Source organism: Microplitis demolitor, chromosome 10, assembly GCF_026212275.2.
Source record: "Microplitis demolitor isolate Queensland-Clemson2020A chromosome 10, iyMicDemo2.1a, whole genome shotgun sequence".
NCBI lineage: Eukaryota > Metazoa > Arthropoda > Insecta > Hymenoptera > Braconidae > Microplitis > Microplitis demolitor.
In genome coordinates this window covers 5991705-6011403 of record NC_068554.1, presented here as the reverse complement: position 1 = coordinate 6011403, position 19699 = coordinate 5991705, and the positions used below count along the sequence as shown (strand labels likewise).

General features: G+C 31.9%; 3 protein-coding genes across 3 annotated transcripts; 2 read left to right on the top strand and 1 right to left on the bottom strand.

Annotated features, from left to right (window-relative positions):
* The first annotated feature begins 381 nt into the window (after positions 1–381).
* Positions 382–6553, top strand: LOC128668786 (transcription elongation factor SPT6-like). The gene is made up of 3 exons (XM_053742472.1): positions 382–462; positions 1821–2339; positions 2426–6553. The coding sequence occupies exons 1-3, from the start codon at positions 382–384 to the stop codon at positions 6551–6553; spliced, it is 4728 nt and encodes a 1575-aa protein (XP_053598447.1).
* Positions 6554–8670: 2117 nt separating this feature from the next.
* LOC128668745 (uncharacterized protein DKFZp434B061-like) lies at positions 8671–11023 on the bottom strand. Its single transcript, XM_053742335.1, has 5 exons — positions 10849–11023; positions 10641–10778; positions 10386–10569; positions 9954–10016; positions 8671–8912 (listed from the first exon to the last, which is right to left on the bottom strand). Exons 1-5 carry the CDS (start codon positions 10979–10981, stop codon positions 8747–8749), a joined length of 684 nt encoding a protein of 227 aa, XP_053598310.1. The 5' UTR covers positions 10982–11023; the 3' UTR covers positions 8671–8746.
* Positions 11024–12037: 1014 nt separating this feature from the next.
* LOC128668785 (transcription elongation factor SPT6-like) lies at positions 12038–18209 on the top strand. Its single transcript, XM_053742471.1, has 3 exons — positions 12038–12118; positions 13477–13995; positions 14082–18209. The coding sequence occupies exons 1-3, from the start codon at positions 12038–12040 to the stop codon at positions 18207–18209; spliced, it is 4728 nt and encodes a 1575-aa protein (XP_053598446.1).
* Positions 18210–19699: the final 1490 nt, after the last annotated feature.

The following is a 19699-nucleotide window of genomic DNA, read 5'->3' as shown; positions in this document are numbered from 1 at the left end:
GATCTAGCAGGGAATGAAAAGTTTCGAGGCAATTAAAAGAATGGAAATAAATAAAATGATATAAAAAATAAATATAACAAATTACTAAATTACTTATTAAAAAAAAAAAAAAAAAAAAAAAAAAAAGTAAAGTTCTGCAGAACCAAAAGGGCCTATATTTTGAGATACGCCCTTTTGGTTTTAGTAACGCGATATATATAAATTACTACCAAACAGAAGGCTTAAATCTTGTCATATTGACGCTTGAGTTATTCTACTGGCTATTGCATACTTCTTGCGCAATTGTCTGAGGGATAGAGAGCCTGAGAATCGTTTTAAAATTTATTTACAAGATCTATAAGAAGTCGATATTTAAACTTTTCCTTTATTATTTAGAGAAAAATGATGTCGGAATTCAAATTGAGTAGGATTCCCAGCAGCGGCCTCGAAACCACAAAAATTTCAATAAAACCAATAATCGCAGTAATAATTACAGTCCTGCATAATTATTTTTTCGGCGATTTAACTTCTTGTCTCAAATTCGTAGATTTCTTAACTCCGTTTTTCTCCGTGTGATCATAAATGTTAAATTCGAAAATTTTTTTAAGACCGCCCAATCTTAAGACTGACATTTTCTAAAATTATTCTACAGTGTGACCTAAAATCCTTTTTTCCTGTTTTCTAAAATAAATATATATATGTATATTTGTCTTCAAGTGAAAACACATTGTCTTCAATTTGTACAGCACTTAGGCTACATGACGTCAAAGATGTCCTGAGACCGATCCAAGTAATCATAAAAATCCACTAGAAAATGGTTTATTTTCTTTTAATAGAAAACATATATTTTAAATTTACTTTTTAACATTACTATTAAACGAAAAAATATAAAATATTATTTTACGGAGAATAATTATTTTTTTTTCTCTAAATATCCTGATATATTAAGATAACTTAAAAATTAAATAACACTCATATTTTGTAATTTATTTATTTTAAATACTCGTATAATCCCAATAATTTCTTCTGCTATAAAAAAATTTCCATTCGTCTTGTCTGAGATGTAAATTAGTGATTTATTTCCTTTTCACACCTGAGGGACAAAATATTTAAGTACCGACATAATAAACTCCAATGGTTAGTTAATTAAGGATAGACAAACTCTTAGTCATTATAGGATTAAAAACACTTACAAGATAAATAAGTAAGGGTTCATACAGTACAAGGGGTCATGAGTTCATTACCTGCGTAATTACCCAGTCTGCCGTAATGTTTGTTCTTTGTAATATACACAGTCTCCTTAGAGTTACCATTATTCTAAAGTAACTAATGAGATTCACATAAATTTTGTAAAATTCATCTGACCAATGAACTTGTAAGAAGTGTCCCTTCTACCTTAATTTGGATCTTTAAACGAAAAGGACTTGCTGGGTATTTGAAGTGCAACTCGCACCTTGATGCAGTTTAGTTGTCCTGTACTCTTTTGAGGATCACGATCACACTTTATCTTATTGATAATTGTTACAGAAGTTACTATTCTAACATCTAAGTTGATAGTAGTTACAGAAGTTACTTGTGTTTTTTTTTTGAAAATATCTACATCAAAAAATTATTGCTGCAAAAATGAATTTCGTAAGTTTTTTTTCTTTATTTATTTTTTAAAAATAATTTAAGTCGAATTTTAAATTTAATGTGGATCAAATAATTATTTTGAATTAAATATTGTCAAATAAATTTTTAATTTAAGTGAATAGATTAATTTTTTTTTGGTGCGACTTTTTGAAATGTGATTTTTTAAAATGAAAACTATTTTTAATAAATATTATTTTATTAATTTATAGTTAAAGAACACTGAAGAGTATGAAGAAGTTGAAAACAGGAGATTTAAGAATAACGTGATAGAAAGCGACGACGATGAAAGCAGTAGCAGCGAAAGTGACGGAGATGATGATGAAAGCAGTAGCAGTAGCAGTAGCAGTAGCAGTAGCAGTAGCAGTAGTAGTGAGGAAAGTGACGACGATGGAGAAGTCAACGGTAGTAAAAGACGAAAAAGTTGTGACGACGACGACGACGACGATGAAAGCCGTAACAGCGGAAATGAGAAAAGTGACGGAGCCGACGATGAAGTCAACGGGAGTAAAAGAAAGAAAAGTCATGACGACGACGATGACTTTGATGATCGTTTGGAGGACGATGATTATGATTTGATTGAAGAAAACTTGGGCATTACTGTTGACCGTCGACGATTCAAACGTTTGAAGCAGATGCCAGCCGGTGGATCTGACGACGAAGATGACGAAAATGGAAGGACTGAGAAAGAATCTATTGCTAATGAATTATTTGAAAATGGCATTGATGATGTAAGTATTTTAGTTTCTATAATAATTATTTTAATTTACTTTATTTAATTATTTCATGGATTCAAATTTATAATTAAAAATTTTAGGATACTAAAAATCAAAGTCCCAGTCGCGAATCGGAGCATCAGGGATCCAATCTTGACGACGATGATCAAAGTGTTCCATCAGACGATGATTTCATTGTTGACAATGATGACAAGCCCATACCCAAGAGGAAATATGTTTCTGCAGGCGATTCAGCTCTGGACCAGGCCAGGGAAATATTTGGTGTTGACTTTGATTATGACACCGTACAACACCAGTACGACGATGACATGTTTCCAGAAGACGAAGATGAGGAAGCTGAAGATGAGAGGAGTACAAGAAAACCTACAGGCAAAAATATTTTCCAAATATACGAGCCTAGTGATTTAAAACGCTCATTCTATACGGACCTAGATCATGAGATCCGTTGCAAGGACATTCCTGAGAGAATGCAGTTACGCTCAACGCCGATTACTCCTGTACCTGAAGGTTCCAACGAGCTTGATGAAGAGGCAGAGTGGATTTATAAGCATGCATTCACACAACGAAAAATTTTGCAACAAGTTACGGATTGTTCAGGCGGTATGAATAATTTAGGATCTAAAGGACCAGAAACTGTGAAGAAAATAAAGAATGCGTTGAATTTGATGCGCAATCAAAACTTTGAAGTTCCTTTTATAGCTTTTTACCGCAAGGAACTAGTGAAACCAGAATTAAATATCGATGATTTGTGGAAAGTGTACAAGTTCGATGCTAAGTGGTGTCAATTGTACCAGAGAAAACAAAAATTGCTGAGGTTGTTTGAAAATATGAGAGATTTTCAATTGGACGAATTAATGAAGAATCCTGAGGCGTCACTTCCAGATGAGATTAGGATTATCAAAGACGAAGATATCGAGCGATTGAAGAACGTCCAAACAAACGAAGAGAGAAATGACGTTTATAATCATTTCATGCTCTACTACAGTCGCGACATTCCGCGAATGAAGGAAATCTTGAGACAGAAGGAGATGGAAGCTCGACAGGAAAAAAATAGGAAACGTCAACAATATCTTTTGGAGGCTGAAGAAAAAAATAGTGAAGATCCATCGCTTGGGGATGAAGATGCTGAAGAGACTGAAAAAAATGACTGTACTCTTAAGCAGGCCGTCAGAAGTGGACCTTACGCACTTTATGTCCGCGCCGGGCTCAGCAGTTTTGCTAAAAAGTTTGGTCTCACTCCTGAACACTTTGCTGAAAATTTACAAGACAATTATCAGCGTCATGAAGTCAATCAACATCCAGTTCATCCTGATGTAGTGGCGCAAGACTATCTCGGGGGAAGTTTCCAGTCCACAGAAGAAGTTCTGAAAGCTGTTCAGCACATGGTGGCCATCCAACTGGCACGTGAACCAATTGTACGAAAATGCGCTCGTGAAATTTACATGGATCGTGCTAAGCTGTCAGTACGCCCGACTAAAAAAGGAATCAGAGGAATAGATGAAAGTCATCCGATCTATACCATGAAGTACTTGAAGGACAAACCAGTTCGTGAACTTGTTGATCATATGTGGCTCAAGTTATCGACTGCTGAAGCTGATGGTTTGATAACGATCACATTCAGCGAAACCGTTAAAGGCATTGTCGGCTCAGACTTTATCAGTGAATTCAAGCAGCTATACATCAAAGATGAATTCAACAGAAATGTCCAAGACTGGAATGATTTACGTACTGGTAGTGTAGAATTGGCTTTTAAAAAATATGTTATACCAGATTTGAAGAATGAATTAAGAGCTAATATCACCGCTGAAGCAAAGGAATCCATCACGTACTTGTGCTGTCGCAAATTATTCAACTGGATAAAATTTGCTCCCTACACATGCAAATTTAATGGCCAAGATGACGAAGCTTGGAACACTGGAGAAGGCATCAGGTCAATGGGAATCGCTTATGTTCCAGATGTCAATCAAGCTGCGTTTGCTTCAATCGTCGCTCCGGATGGTGAATGCGTTGACTTTTTAAAATTGCCTCATTTGTTAAAACGTAAGAATAGTTTTAACCAAAACGAAAGACATCTCAAAGAAGCTGATTTACTTTCTCTGCGAAATTTTATCAGCAAAAATAAGCCTCATATTGTAGTAATTGGCGGTGAATCCAGAGATGCTCAAACAATTTCCAATGACATCAGGGAATGCTTGGCAAAGCTTGCTGTCAAAGAACAGTATCCTGCTATAAAAGTTGAAATATGTGACTCTAATGTAGCAAAGTTATTTTCTACCAGCAATAGAGGAGTAGCTGAATTCCGCGAGTTCCCTCCACTACTGAGAGAATCGATTTCACTTGCGCGACGTCTACAAAATCCTCTCGGGGAATTTTCGCAGCTTTGTAATCCAGATGAAGACTTGCTCTGCTTGAAATTCCATCCCCTTCAAGATTTACTTTCAAAAGAAGAGCTTTTGGTGGACTTGTATACTGAATTTATCAACAGAGTCAATGAAATTGGTGTCGACTTGAGCAGCAATAAAGTTTACAATAAAAATTTATTACAATTCGTTTGTGGATTAGGCCCCAGAAAAAGTCAGGTTCTATTGAAAATACTGAAAAGCAAAAAAAATAAATTGGAAAATCGTACTCATTTGGTGACTGTGTGCCATATGGGACCTAAAGTTTTTATGAATTGCGCTGGATTTATAAAAATAGACACGGCTACTCTCGACGACAACTCAGATATCTACATTGAGGTGTTGGACAGCACGAGAATTCATCCAGAAACGTACGAGTGGGCGCGTAAAATGGCCGTCGATGCTCTGGAATACGGGGTCAAAAATGCAGATCCAGGTACAGCTATCGAAGAAATAATAAAAACTCCCTACAAGCTTCAGGAATTAGATCTCGAAGCTTTTGCCGTCGAGTTAGAGAGACAAGGCTTTGGAAATAAAATTACTACTCTCTATGATGTCCAAACTGAATTAACTTACCGCTACAAAGATCTACGAGTGCCCTATAAATCTCCATCTCCTGAAGAAATGTTTACTCTATTGACCAAAGAGACTCAAGAAACTTTTTACGTCGGCAAACTAGTCCAGGCAACAGTTATTGGGTTCAGATTCAAAAAACCCAAAGTTACACAACTGGATCAAGCACACCCCGTTAAAAATGACGATACTGGACTCTGGAAGTGTCCATTCTGTTCCAAGGATGATTTTGTTGAACTCACTGAAGTATGGAATCATTTTGACACGGGATCTTGTCCAGGAAAAGCTGTCGGCGTTAGACTTCGTTTGGACAATGGAGTGTCTGGATACCTTAATTCTATAAATATATCTGATAATTATGTCGCGAATCCTCAGGATCGGGTGCATATCCAACAAGTGATAGCTTGTCGTATTATCAAAATTGATGTAGACCAATTCGGCAGCGAATGTTCCAGTAAAAGCAGCGTTCTTGCTGACGTAAATAATACCTGGCGACCTGCTAAGGACTTATACTACGACACAGAGGCTGAAGAAGAAGATAAAAGAGCAGAAAAAGAAAGCAGGAAAAGTAAACAGCCGATTTATACTACACGTCTTGTTGTCCATCCGTCATTTCACAATATAAGTTTCGCTGAAGCTGAGAAGATGATAAAGACTATGGATCAAGGGGAAGCTATTATCAGACCCAGCAGCAAAGGAATCGATCATTTAACAGTCACTTGGAAAGTAACTGATGACATTTATCAGTACATTGATGTAATTGAAACAGATAAATCAAATTCTTTTTCATTGGGACGAAGTTTGTGGATCGGCACTGAAAAATTTGAAGACCTGGATGAAATACTTGCGAGATATATCAACGTAATGGCTAGTAATGTCGTAGAAATACTTAAATTTAAGTACTATCACCCTGAGGTTCTTGGATTCAAAGAAAAGGCTGAGCAAATATTAAAGGAACAGAAGAGAAAAAATCCTGCTAGTATTCCATACATTTTTTCGGCTTCGAAAAATTATCCTGGTAAATTTTTACTGTCGTACGTGCCTCGATTAAGATGTTACCATGAGTATGTTACTGTTATCTCACAGGGATTCAAATATCGCAACCAAGTGTTCAATAATCTTGATGCATTGATATGTTGGTTCAAAAAACATTTCAGGAACCCAATTGTTGTACCCCCTAGGGTTTCTGAAATGACACATCGTAATACTTCAGAGATCAAATGTTTAGCTGCTTGATTATTATTTTTATTTATTTATAAATTTGTATATATTTATTTTCAAGGCTTTTATCACTTCTCAATAAATTCAATGATGTTTGTATTTTTTAATAAAGAACAATCAAACGAATACCAATTTTTTTTTTTTTAAATATTCCCATTAATAGATAATTAAGACTTTAGTTTATAAGAAATTAGTTTTATATTTAGAACTTAAGCTGCTGTCCAATACGTTGCGGAAATGAAGAATTTAGTCTAAGGTAAGTTCATTTTTAGTTCAATTTTACTGCCGTAAATAAATTAAGAATAAATATTTCTATACAATTGATTTAAATATATATATCTATATGTATATTTTCACAGCGTATTAGAAACGATACATAATTTTACAATAAGGCAAAACATAAATCTTTTTATAACAATGTTAATACATTAATCGTATTAGAAAAATTAATAAGTAAAAATGAGGAATTTTTTTATTTATATATATTTATTATATTAGTTGCATTTTTTTAATAATTAATATAAAAGAATTATAAATGTCTTTTAAATATTTTTTTCTTCATTAATTAACGATTACGAGGCATTACCTCAGACTTATTTGTTTTATTTACTTTTTTTTTTATTTTGTCGCACTTAATTTTATTATGTTCTTCGCGGTTTTTTAAAAACTTACAAAATATCTAATTAAAAAAAAATAATTAAATCAACAAAAAATATCAGTTTACATTTGTGCCACATAAATGTAAAACTAACTTTGATTTTCTTTCATTTTCCTACACTTCCGCTAATAATAAAATATTTAACCCCTATTTCTCATACAATTTATTTATTAATCAGCGGATTTTTTATTTATTCAAACAAGAGAACAAACCAATATTTACATAATACGTTCTCTCTTCATTATTTTTTATTCAATTCTCTTTTCAATAATAATAATAATTATAATAGTAACTTTCAAATAAATATTTCACGATTGAGCATTTGCATTTTTTTAGAAAAACACTAGAAAAAATAAAAAAAAAAATAATAAATTTAAATTGCAAATGTTCTAGTCCGTGACAGCAAAGAATCAAAAATAAAAAGTACTTAATAATAACAATTTTGTTAATATCTAAACACTTATATATTCTAGCTCTTAATTTTTAGGACAATTGGTATTATTACATTTTATTTAAAAAAAAAAATAATAAAACATTAAACTTAAGCGCAACCTCGCGTATTAGTTCAACTTTTTTTTTTTTATCAGATCATAATTGTTCCAATAAAAAATTAATAGGTAATGGTAAATATTAATTTTCTTACAACAAAAATTACAGAAGTCTACGCGCGGGTCTGCCATTTGATGTTTTTTTTTCCCCGAACCGGATCAGTACCCGCGCGTAGAAAATCTCTTTTCAAAGTTACAATTACATTTAAATTTAATTTTTAATATATGAAAAAAAAATTAGGAACAAAGTTTTAGTATAAAGATTAAACAAATAATTATTTTAAGTAAAAGTAAATTAATTACACAATTAAATATTTAATAAATGATAATTATAAATATTATTTATGTAAATGGCATTCAAATGTGTAATGAGATTGTTTTTCTTTTTTAGCTTGTTTGTACGAACTAATTTCGTTCGGTAACGAAAATTCGGTACTATTAGGAACACTTGTTAGTTTATTTTAAAAATTTATTATTATTTATATTTTAATTAACTGACTTTAGTTCATCTCTGTGACCAATAAATCATATTATACAATAGTTTATTTATTTATAAATCTGTTGTCACTTAGTAACGTTAAACTTTTTATAATTTCGTCAAACGAGGCTCAATATTAATTAATATGTAAGTTAGTTTATATATTTTAATAAACTTGCTTGATAAATAGAAATTTTAATAATTTTTTAAATTATTTTCACTACACTTAAATATGTTAATTCTATTTTTCGATATTTTTTTTTTTAAAATTACGTTTTAAATATTTTTTTTTAGTTTTTTTTTTTTTTTTTAGACAATGTAAACAATTTATTAGCGATGCTCTTAATAATTACTGGCATTGCGTTTGATTAAAAACAGTATGAAAAGCTCGATCAAAGATAATCTATTTTTTTTTTTTTTTTTTTTAATTTATAAACACGATATTTGTGATAATTTTTTGATGATAATATAAACATACGTCTCGCGTAAACGATTTAAAGTTTTTTTTTAGTTTTAAATTTTAATTACAATCTAAATGGAGCTCTCTGATCAATGGCCGTGGGTTTGGTTCCTTTGCGTGATGAAACTGGAAGAGCTGAGACTGAAGTATCTGAAGCTCCTGAAGGTTTGCGCGATAATTTTGACGCCGGTGGCAAGGGCGTCGATGAACCACTGGAAGGTGTTCGTGTCCTAAGATAATTTAATTATAATAATTAGTAATTTTTATAAATTAATTATTATTTACACCAAGATAAACTACAGTTGACATTTAGACTCTTGACAATCACATTTTTCTACAAGCTATTTTTATAAGCATTTATTTATAAAGCAAACAAAATAATCATTTTTAAATTTAAATTTCTACTTTAAGAAATTATTATTTCAGTGTCAATTTTACTTTAACTAAATTTTTTAAATTGTGACTAAAAATAAGACCACGGATCGCTAGATTACGTGACATAAAATTGAAAAATGATTATTTTGTAAATATTTAAACAATGAATGACAGATGCTAGTTACCTAGCATATTTAATAGCTGATGAATAGTTAGTTGCTGAACTGGTACAGACAGAGCTGCCCCTGATATATATTTATGAGAGTTAGTATTATTTCAAAGCAAAATAAAATAGATATTTAGATAAATAAACAGTAAGGGTAAATACAAAAAAAAAAAAAAAAAAAAAAAACAAATAATAATAAAAGTCGGAGGTTGTTTTAAATAAAAATAATTTGATAATTTGAAAGTGGGTAAAGGAATTGTGCTGTCACTCATTAAAACGGTACTTTTTTTTTGGTTTTGGGAAAAATAATAATAATAATAATATCAGTTCAGTTTATGATGCAAGGAAAGAAAACGGACATGACAAACTAGCGACAGATCAGGCATACCCAGTGGAGTCAGTTGAAATTGTAGAATGGTTGCTTTGCGTGGAATGAGTTGAAAAATTACTCGTTGTAGATTGAGGAGATTTAATATCTGGTCCCACGTACACAGGAATCCGCGAGCGACTAAACCATCACCAGAGTTATAGAGAGCAAGACAGTGGAAATGTTAATTGAAAGTGGTTTTATTTTTATCTTTTATATATATATATATATATATATATATATATATATATATATATATATATATATCAGAAATAAACCATTAGTTAAAGCAGCCTATTTTATTATTATCCCGACACCGTATTAAATAAATTATAATTCCCAGTTATATTAATTACGCTTTACCTATTTGGTGTTACGGCACCAGAAAGAGTTGGGATACTCGATGTTCTATAAATCGAACCAAGCCTAAAAAAATTTTTAGTTATGACTCTAGATCAGTTTGTTATGTTTTTCAATTTTTTTTTTTTAAATAAAATCTAGCGAATTTAATAATAAATTAAAATATTAAAAAGTAGCAGTAAAAAATTAATTATTTAATTAAAGGCTCGCGACTATTTTTTAAATTTTAAATATTTAAAATATTTTATTATGCTAATTAATATAAATATAAATGATGTGTTAATTTATTTTTAAAATTTTAAATGCAGTTGATAATGCAGTTAAATCTATTGCGCTGTCAATAAATCTGGAGCAATGCATATTAGTTTTTTTTTTTATCTGTGAAATTTAAATGCAGGATTTTATTTATAAAAAATATAAGTAATAAAAACTTACCTAGATGGGACTCCGCTTGCAGGACTTACGAGTCCAGTGGGAGTCCGAGGTCGAGATGTTGATGACCCGTTTACTGGAGGAATTAATTTTCTTCCAGAAATACTGTTGTGTCGACTTGACGTCGGTGTTGTTCCAGTTGTACCTAGTGTTCTTCGTGGAATACGACTTGGAGTACCTGATTCATCTAAACAAAATTAAATATAAATAAAACGTCAAATACTTAAATAAATATTTAATAAAGTAAAATATAATTACCTGTACTATCTAATGATTGAGTTGAACCATATCGACTTGGTAGTTTACTACCTTGTCTTGACGCTGGTCTACTACTGGGTCTACTTGCTGGCCTTGATGCCGGTCGTGATGCTGGACGGCTAGATGGACGGCTGCCACCTAATTTAAATTTAATTATATAAAGTATATTCATAAATATAATCATCCTACTGATTAATTGAGTACTTACTTGGTGTAATGACACTTCTGTAAGGAGTACTAGTTTTTCTTGTTGACAATTTGAATGAGCTCTCATTGTCACTGAGACTATCTGGTGTACCAGCACTTAAAGATGACCTTGACGCGCGATGCGAATGACCCATCGGTACACTTCTGACACTGCGTTCTCTGACCTGAATTTGAAAAAAAATTAATTAATTAATTAATTAATAACTAATTACTCAATTTATTGCTCAATTCAGTAGGTATAAAAATCAAGCGTAATTATAAAACAAATAGGATTTTTTATTACAATTAAAGTGTATGTGTTTGTGATGGCATTTATAATAAACTTAAATTCATAAAGATTTTATATTTTTCTGTAGAAATATTAAATTTAATTACAAAGAATCTTTATAAATTTAAATATTTTTGCTGTTCATTAAATAAAATAATAGGGAATAAAAAATCGTGTACGTACCAACAGCTCCTACGAATGGATTAAGTGCTAATGATTAAATTTAATTATGGAAATTAATTATTTTATTTAACCATAATTAAATTTAAATAAATAATTCTACCAAAGCATGCTAACTTACCAAAAGGAGTTGGGAAAGATACAGTAGCTTATGGTGATTTGAAGTATCTCCAATCAACGCCACTATGTGAGCATTAATTAATATTCATATTTATATATATATATATATATTACAAATATAGATATAAAAGTTATGCGCATTCGTCTATCAAAAAGATTTTATAAAATTGATAAGACTTTTTATAAATTCTATTTACAATAAATTCAAAAAATATTTCGGATTTTAAATATAAATTCAAATGATCTAGCAGGGAATGAAAAGTTTCGAGGCAATTAAAAGAATGGAAATAAATAAAATGATATAAAAAATAAATATAACAAATTACTAAATTACTTATTAAAAAAAAAAAAAAAAAAAAAAAAAAAAGTAAAGTTCTGCAGAACCAAAAGGGCCTATATTTTGAGATACGCCCTTTTGGTTTTAGTAACGCGATATATATAAATTACTACCAAACAGAAGGCTTAAATCTTGTCATATTGACGCTTGAGTTATTCTACTGGCTATTGCATACTTCTTGCGCAATTGTCTGAGGGATAGAGAGCCTGAGAATCGTTTTAAAATTTATTTACAAGATCTATAAGAAGTCGATATTTAAACTTTTCCTTTATTATTTAGAGAAAAATGATGTCGGAATTCAAATTGAGTAGGATTCCCAGCAGCGGCCTCGAAACCACAAAAATTTCAATAAAACCAATAATCGCAGTAATAATTACAGTCCTGCATAATTATTTTTTCGGCGATTTAACTTCTTGTCTCAAATTCGTAGATTTCTTAACTCCGTTTTTCTCCGTGTGATCATAAATGTTAAATTCGAAAATTTTTTTAAGACCGCCCAATCTTAAGACTGACATTTTCTAAAATTATTCTACAGTGTGACCTAAAATCCTTTTTTCCTGTTTTCTAAAATAAATATATATATGTATATTTGTCTTCAAGTGAAAACACATTGTCTTCAATTTGTACAGCACTTAGGCTACATGACGTCAAAGATGTCCTGAGACCGATCCAAGTAATCATAAAAATCCACTAGAAAATGGTTTATTTTCTTTTAATAGAAAACATATATTTTAAATTTACTTTTTAACATTACTATTAAACGAAAAAATATAAAATATTATTTTACGGAGAATAATTATTTTTTTTTCTCTAAATATCCTGATATATTAAGATAACTTAAAAATTAAATAACACTCATATTTTGTAATTTATTTATTTTAAATACTCGTATAATCCCAATAATTTCTTCTGCTATAAAAAAATTTCCATTCGTCTTGTCTGAGATGTAAATTAGTGATTTATTTCCTTTTCACACCTGAGGGACAAAATATTTAAGTACCGACATAATAAACTCCAATGGTTAGTTAATTAAGGATAGACAAACTCTTAGTCATTATAGGATTAAAAACACTTACAAGATAAATAAGTAAGGGTTCATACAGTACAAGGGGTCATGAGTTCATTACCTGCGTAATTACCCAGTCTGCCGTAATGTTTGTTCTTTGTAATATACACAGTCTCCTTAGAGTTACCATTATTCTAAAGTAACTAATGAGATTCACATAAATTTTGTAAAATTCATCTGACCAATGAACTTGTAAGAAGTGTCCCTTCTACCTTAATTTGGATCTTTAAACGAAAAGGACTTGCTGGGTATTTGAAGTGCAACTCGCACCTTGATGCAGTTTAGTTGTCCTGTACTCTTTTGAGGATCACGATCACACTTTATCTTATTGATAATTGTTACAGAAGTTACTATTCTAACATCTAAGTTGATAGTAGTTACAGAAGTTACTTGTGTTTTTTTTTTGAAAATATCTACATCAAAAAATTATTGCTGCAAAAATGAATTTCGTAAGTTTTTTTTCTTTATTTATTTTTTAAAAATAATTTAAGTCGAATTTTAAATTTAATGTGGATCAAATAATTATTTTGAATTAAATATTGTCAAATAAATTTTTAATTTAAGTGAATAGATTAATTTTTTTTTGGTGCGACTTTTTGAAATGTGATTTTTTAAAATGAAAACTATTTTTAATAAATATTATTTTATTAATTTATAGTTAAAGAACACTGAAGAGTATGAAGAAGTTGAAAACAGGAGATTTAAGAATAACGTGATAGAAAGCGACGACGATGAAAGCAGTAGCAGCGAAAGTGACGGAGATGATGATGAAAGCAGTAGCAGTAGCAGTAGCAGTAGCAGTAGCAGTAGCAGTAGTAGTGAGGAAAGTGACGACGATGGAGAAGTCAACGGTAGTAAAAGACGAAAAAGTTGTGACGACGACGACGACGACGATGAAAGCCGTAACAGCGGAAATGAGAAAAGTGACGGAGCCGACGATGAAGTCAACGGGAGTAAAAGAAAGAAAAGTCATGACGACGACGATGACTTTGATGATCGTTTGGAGGACGATGATTATGATTTGATTGAAGAAAACTTGGGCATTACTGTTGACCGTCGACGATTCAAACGTTTGAAGCAGATGCCAGCCGGTGGATCTGACGACGAAGATGACGAAAATGGAAGGACTGAGAAAGAATCTATTGCTAATGAATTATTTGAAAATGGCATTGATGATGTAAGTATTTTAGTTTCTATAATAATTATTTTAATTTACTTTATTTAATTATTTCATGGATTCAAATTTATAATTAAAAATTTTAGGATACTAAAAATCAAAGTCCCAGTCGCGAATCGGAGCATCAGGGATCCAATCTTGACGACGATGATCAAAGTGTTCCATCAGACGATGATTTCATTGTTGACAATGATGACAAGCCCATACCCAAGAGGAAATATGTTTCTGCAGGCGATTCAGCTCTGGACCAGGCCAGGGAAATATTTGGTGTTGACTTTGATTATGACACCGTACAACACCAGTACGACGATGACATGTTTCCAGAAGACGAAGATGAGGAAGCTGAAGATGAGAGGAGTACAAGAAAACCTACAGGCAAAAATATTTTCCAAATATACGAGCCTAGTGATTTAAAACGCTCATTCTATACGGACCTAGATCATGAGATCCGTTGCAAGGACATTCCTGAGAGAATGCAGTTACGCTCAACGCCGATTACTCCTGTACCTGAAGGTTCCAACGAGCTTGATGAAGAGGCAGAGTGGATTTATAAGCATGCATTCACACAACGAAAAATTTTGCAACAAGTTACGGATTGTTCAGGCGGTATGAATAATTTAGGATCTAAAGGACCAGAAACTGTGAAGAAAATAAAGAATGCGTTGAATTTGATGCGCAATCAAAACTTTGAAGTTCCTTTTATAGCTTTTTACCGCAAGGAACTAGTGAAACCAGAATTAAATATCGATGATTTGTGGAAAGTGTACAAGTTCGATGCTAAGTGGTGTCAATTGTACCAGAGAAAACAAAAATTGCTGAGGTTGTTTGAAAATATGAGAGATTTTCAATTGGACGAATTAATGAAGAATCCTGAGGCGTCACTTCCAGATGAGATTAGGATTATCAAAGACGAAGATATCGAGCGATTGAAGAACGTCCAAACAAACGAAGAGAGAAATGACGTTTATAATCATTTCATGCTCTACTACAGTCGCGACATTCCGCGAATGAAGGAAATCTTGAGACAGAAGGAGATGGAAGCTCGACAGGAAAAAAATAGGAAACGTCAACAATATCTTTTGGAGGCTGAAGAAAAAAATAGTGAAGATCCATCGCTTGGGGATGAAGATGCTGAAGAGACTGAAAAAAATGACTGTACTCTTAAGCAGGCCGTCAGAAGTGGACCTTACGCACTTTATGTCCGCGCCGGGCTCAGCAGTTTTGCTAAAAAGTTTGGTCTCACTCCTGAACACTTTGCTGAAAATTTACAAGACAATTATCAGCGTCATGAAGTCAATCAACATCCAGTTCATCCTGATGTAGTGGCGCAAGACTATCTCGGGGGAAGTTTCCAGTCCACAGAAGAAGTTCTGAAAGCTGTTCAGCACATGGTGGCCATCCAACTGGCACGTGAACCAATTGTACGAAAATGCGCTCGTGAAATTTACATGGATCGTGCTAAGCTGTCAGTACGCCCGACTAAAAAAGGAATCAGAGGAATAGATGAAAGTCATCCGATCTATACCATGAAGTACTTGAAGGACAAACCAGTTCGTGAACTTGTTGATCATATGTGGCTCAAGTTATCGACTGCTGAAGCTGATGGTTTGATAACGATCACATTCAGCGAAACCGTTAAAGGCATTGTCGGCTCAGACTTTATCAGTGAATTCAAGCAGCTATACATCAAAGATGAATTCAACAGAAATGTCCAAGACTGGAATGATTTACGTACTGGTAGTGTAGAATTGGCTTTTAAAAAATATGTTATACCAGATTTGAAGAATGAATTAAGAGCTAATATCACCGCTGAAGCAAAGGAATCCATCACGTACTTGTGCTGTCGCAAATTATTCAACTGGATAAAATTTGCTCCCTACACATGCAAATTTAATGGCCAAGATGACGAAGCTTGGAACACTGGAGAAGGCATCAGGTCAATGGGAATCGCTTATGTTCCAGATGTCAATCAAGCTGCGTTTGCTTCAATCGTCGCTCCGGATGGTGAATGCGTTGACTTTTTAAAATTGCCTCATTTGTTAAAACGTAAGAATAGTTTTAACCAAAACGAAAGACATCTCAAAGAAGCTGATTTACTTTCTCTGCGAAATTTTATCAGCAAAAATAAGCCTCATATTGTAGTAATTGGCGGTGAATCCAGAGATGCTCAAACAATTTCCAATGACATCAGGGAATGCTTGGCAAAGCTTGCTGTCAAAGAACAGTATCCTGCTATAAAAGTTGAAATATGTGACTCTAATGTAGCAAAGTTATTTTCTACCAGCAATAGAGGAGTAGCTGAATTCCGCGAGTTCCCTCCACTACTGAGAGAATCGATTTCACTTGCGCGACGTCTACAAAATCCTCTCGGGGAATTTTCGCAGCTTTGTAATCCAGATGAAGACTTGCTCTGCTTGAAATTCCATCCCCTTCAAGATTTACTTTCAAAAGAAGAGCTTTTGGTGGACTTGTATACTGAATTTATCAACAGAGTCAATGAAATTGGTGTCGACTTGAGCAGCAATAAAGTTTACAATAAAAATTTATTACAATTCGTTTGTGGATTAGGCCCCAGAAAAAGTCAGGTTCTATTGAAAATACTGAAAAGCAAAAAAAATAAATTGGAAAATCGTACTCATTTGGTGAGTGTGTGCCATATGGGACCTAAAGTTTTTATGAATTGCGCTGGATTTATAAAAATAGACACGGCTACTCTCGACGACAACTCAGATATCTACATTGAGGTGTTGGACAACACGAGAATTCATCCAGAAACGTACGAGTGGGCGCGTAAAATGGCCGTCGATGCTCTGGAATACGGGGTCAAAAATGCAGATCCAGGTACAGCTATCGAAGAAATAATAAAAACTCCCTACAAGCTTCAGGAATTAGATCTCGAAGCTTTTGCCGTCGAGTTAGAGAGACAAGGCTTTGGAAATAAAATTACTACTCTCTATGATGTCCAAACTGAATTAACTTACCGCTACAAAGATCTACGAGTGCCCTATAAATCTCCATCTCCTGAAGAAATGTTTACTCTATTGACCAAAGAGACTCAAGAAACTTTTTACGTCGGCAAACTAGTCCAGGCAACAGTTATTGGGTTCAGATTCAAAAAACCCAAAGTTACACAACTGGATCAAGCACACCCCGTTAAAAATGACGATACTGGACTCTGGAAGTGTCCATTCTGTTCCAAGGATGATTTTGTTGAACTCACTGAAGTATGGAATCATTTTGACACGGGATCTTGTCCAGGAAAAGCTGTCGGCGTTAGACTTCGTTTGGACAATGGAGTGTCTGGATACCTTAATTCTATAAATATATCTGATAATTATGTCGCGAATCCTCAGGATCGGGTGCATATCCAACAAGTGATAGCTTGTCGTATTATCAAAATTGATGTAGACCAATTCGGCAGCGAATGTTCCAGTAAAAGCAGCGATCTTGCTGACGTAAATAATACCTGGCGACCTGCTAAGGACTTATACTACGACACAGAGGCTGAAGAAGAAGATAAAAGAGCAGAAAAAGAAAGCAGGAAAAGTAAACAGCCGATTTATACTACACGTCTTGTTGTCCATCCGTCATTTCACAATATAAGTTTCGCTGAAGCTGAGAAGATGATAAAGACTATGGATCAAGGGGAAGCTATTATCAGACCCAGCAGCAAAGGAATCGATCATTTAACAGTCACTTGGAAAGTAACTGATGACATTTATCAGTACATTGATGTAATTGAAACAGATAAATCAAATTCTTTTTCATTGGGACGAAGTTTGTGGATCGGCACTGAAAAATTTGAAGACCTGGATGAAATACTTGCGAGATATATCAACGTAATGGCTAGTAATGTCGTAGAAATACTTAAATTTAAGTACTATCACCCTGAGGTTCTTGGATTCAAAGAAAAGGCTGAGCAAATATTAAAGGAACAGAAGAGAAAAAATCCTGCTAGTATTCCATACATTTTTTCGGCTTCGAAAAATTATCCTGGTAAATTTTTACTGTCGTACGTGCCTCGATTAAGATGTTACCATGAGTATGTTACTGTTATCTCACAGGGATTCAAATATCGCAACCAAGTGTTCAATAATCTTGATGCATTGATATGTTGGTTCAAAAAACATTTCAGGAACCCAATTGTTGTACCCCCTAGGGTTTCTGAAATGACACATCGTAATACTTCAGAGATCAAATGTTTAGCTGCTTGATTATTATTTTTATTTATTTATAAATTTGTATATATTTATTTTCAAGGCTTTTATCACTTCTCAATAAATTCAATGATGTTTGTATTTTTTAATAAAGAACAATCAAACGAATACCAATTTTTTTTTTTTTAAATATTCCCATTAATAGATAATTAAGACTTTAGTTTATAAGAAATTAGTTTTATATTTAGAACTTAAGCTGCTGTCCAATACGTTGCGGAAATGAAGAATTTAGTCTAAGGTAAGTTCATTTTTAGTTCAATTTTACTGCCGTAAATAAATTAAGAATAAATATTTCTATACAATTGATTTAAATATATATATCTATATGTATATTTTCACAGCGTATTAGAAACGATACATAATTTTACAATAAGGCAAAACATAAATCTTTTTATAACAATGTTAATACATTAATCGTATTAGAAAAATTAATAAGTAAAAATGAGGAATTTTTTTATTTATATATATTTATTATATTAGTTGCATTTTTTTAATAATTAATATAAAAGAATTATAAATGTCTTTTAAATATTTTTTTCTTCATTAATTAACGATTACGAGGCATTACCTCAGACTTATTTGTTTTATTTACTTTTTTTTTTATTTTGTCGCACTTAATTTTATTATGTTCTTCGCAGTTTTTTAAAAACTTACAAAATATCTAATTAAAAAAAAATAATTAAATCAACAAAAAATATCAGTTTACATTTGTGCCACATAAATGTAAAACTAACTTTGATTTTCTTTCATTTTCCTACACTTCCGCTAATAATAAAATATTTAACCCCTATTTCTCATACAATTTATTTATTAATCAGCGGATTTTTTATTTATTCAAACAAGAGAACAAACCAATATTTACATAATACGTTCTCTCTTCATTATTTTTTATTCAATTCTCTTTTCAATAATAATAATAATTATAATAGTAACTTTCAAATAAATATTTCACGATTGAGCATTTGCATTTTTTTAGAAAAACACTAGAAAAAATAAAAAAAAAAATAATAAATTTAAATTGCAAATGTTCTAGTCCGTGACAGCAAAGAATCAAAAATAAAAAGTACTTAATAATAACAATTTTGTTAATATCTAAACACTTATATATTCTAGCTCTTAATTTTTAGGACAATTGGTATTATTACATTTTATTTAAAAAAAAAAATAATAAAACATTAAACTTAAGCGCAACCTCGCGTATTAGTTCAACTTTTTTTTTTTTATCAGATCATAATTGTTCCAATAAAAAATTAATAGGTAATGGTAAATATTAATTTTCTTACAACAAAAATTACAGAAGTCTACGCGCGGGTCTGCCATTTGATGTTTTTTTTTCCCCGAACCGGATCAGTACCCGCGCGTAGAAAATCTCTTTTCAAAGTTACAATTACATTTAAATTTAATTTTTAATATATGAAAAAAAAATTAGGAACAAAGTTTTAGTATAAAGATTAAACAAATAATTATTTTAAGTAAAAGTAAATTAA

Excerpts from the sequence above, each read along its gene's own strand:
- LOC128668785 (XM_053742471.1), top strand. The coding sequence starts at position 12,038 with ATGATGTCGGAATTCAAATTGAGTAGGATTCCCAGCAGCGGCCTCGAA. Across the intron at positions 12,119-13,476 it reads CAATAAAACCAATAATCGCA|TTAAAGAACACTGAAGAGTA; the intron begins GTAATAATTACA and ends ATTAATTTATAG. Across the intron at positions 13,996-14,081 it reads TTGAAAATGGCATTGATGAT|GATACTAAAAATCAAAGTCC; the intron begins GTAAGTATTTTA and ends TAAAAATTTTAG.
- LOC128668745 (XM_053742335.1), bottom strand. The coding sequence starts at position 10,981 with ATGGGTCATTCGCATCGCGCGTCAAGGTCATCTTTAAGTGCTGGTACA. Across the intron at positions 10,779-10,848 it reads CAGAAGTGTCATTACACCAA|GTGGCAGCCGTCCATCTAGC; the intron begins GTAAGTACTCAA and ends AATTTAAATTAG. Across the intron at positions 8,913-9,953 it reads GGTGCCGTAACACCAAATAG|GACACGAACACCTTCCAGTG; the intron begins GTAAAGCGTAAT and ends AAATTATCTTAG.
- LOC128668786 (XM_053742472.1), top strand. The coding sequence starts at position 382 with ATGATGTCGGAATTCAAATTGAGTAGGATTCCCAGCAGCGGCCTCGAA. Across the intron at positions 463-1,820 it reads CAATAAAACCAATAATCGCA|TTAAAGAACACTGAAGAGTA; the intron begins GTAATAATTACA and ends ATTAATTTATAG. Across the intron at positions 2,340-2,425 it reads TTGAAAATGGCATTGATGAT|GATACTAAAAATCAAAGTCC; the intron begins GTAAGTATTTTA and ends TAAAAATTTTAG.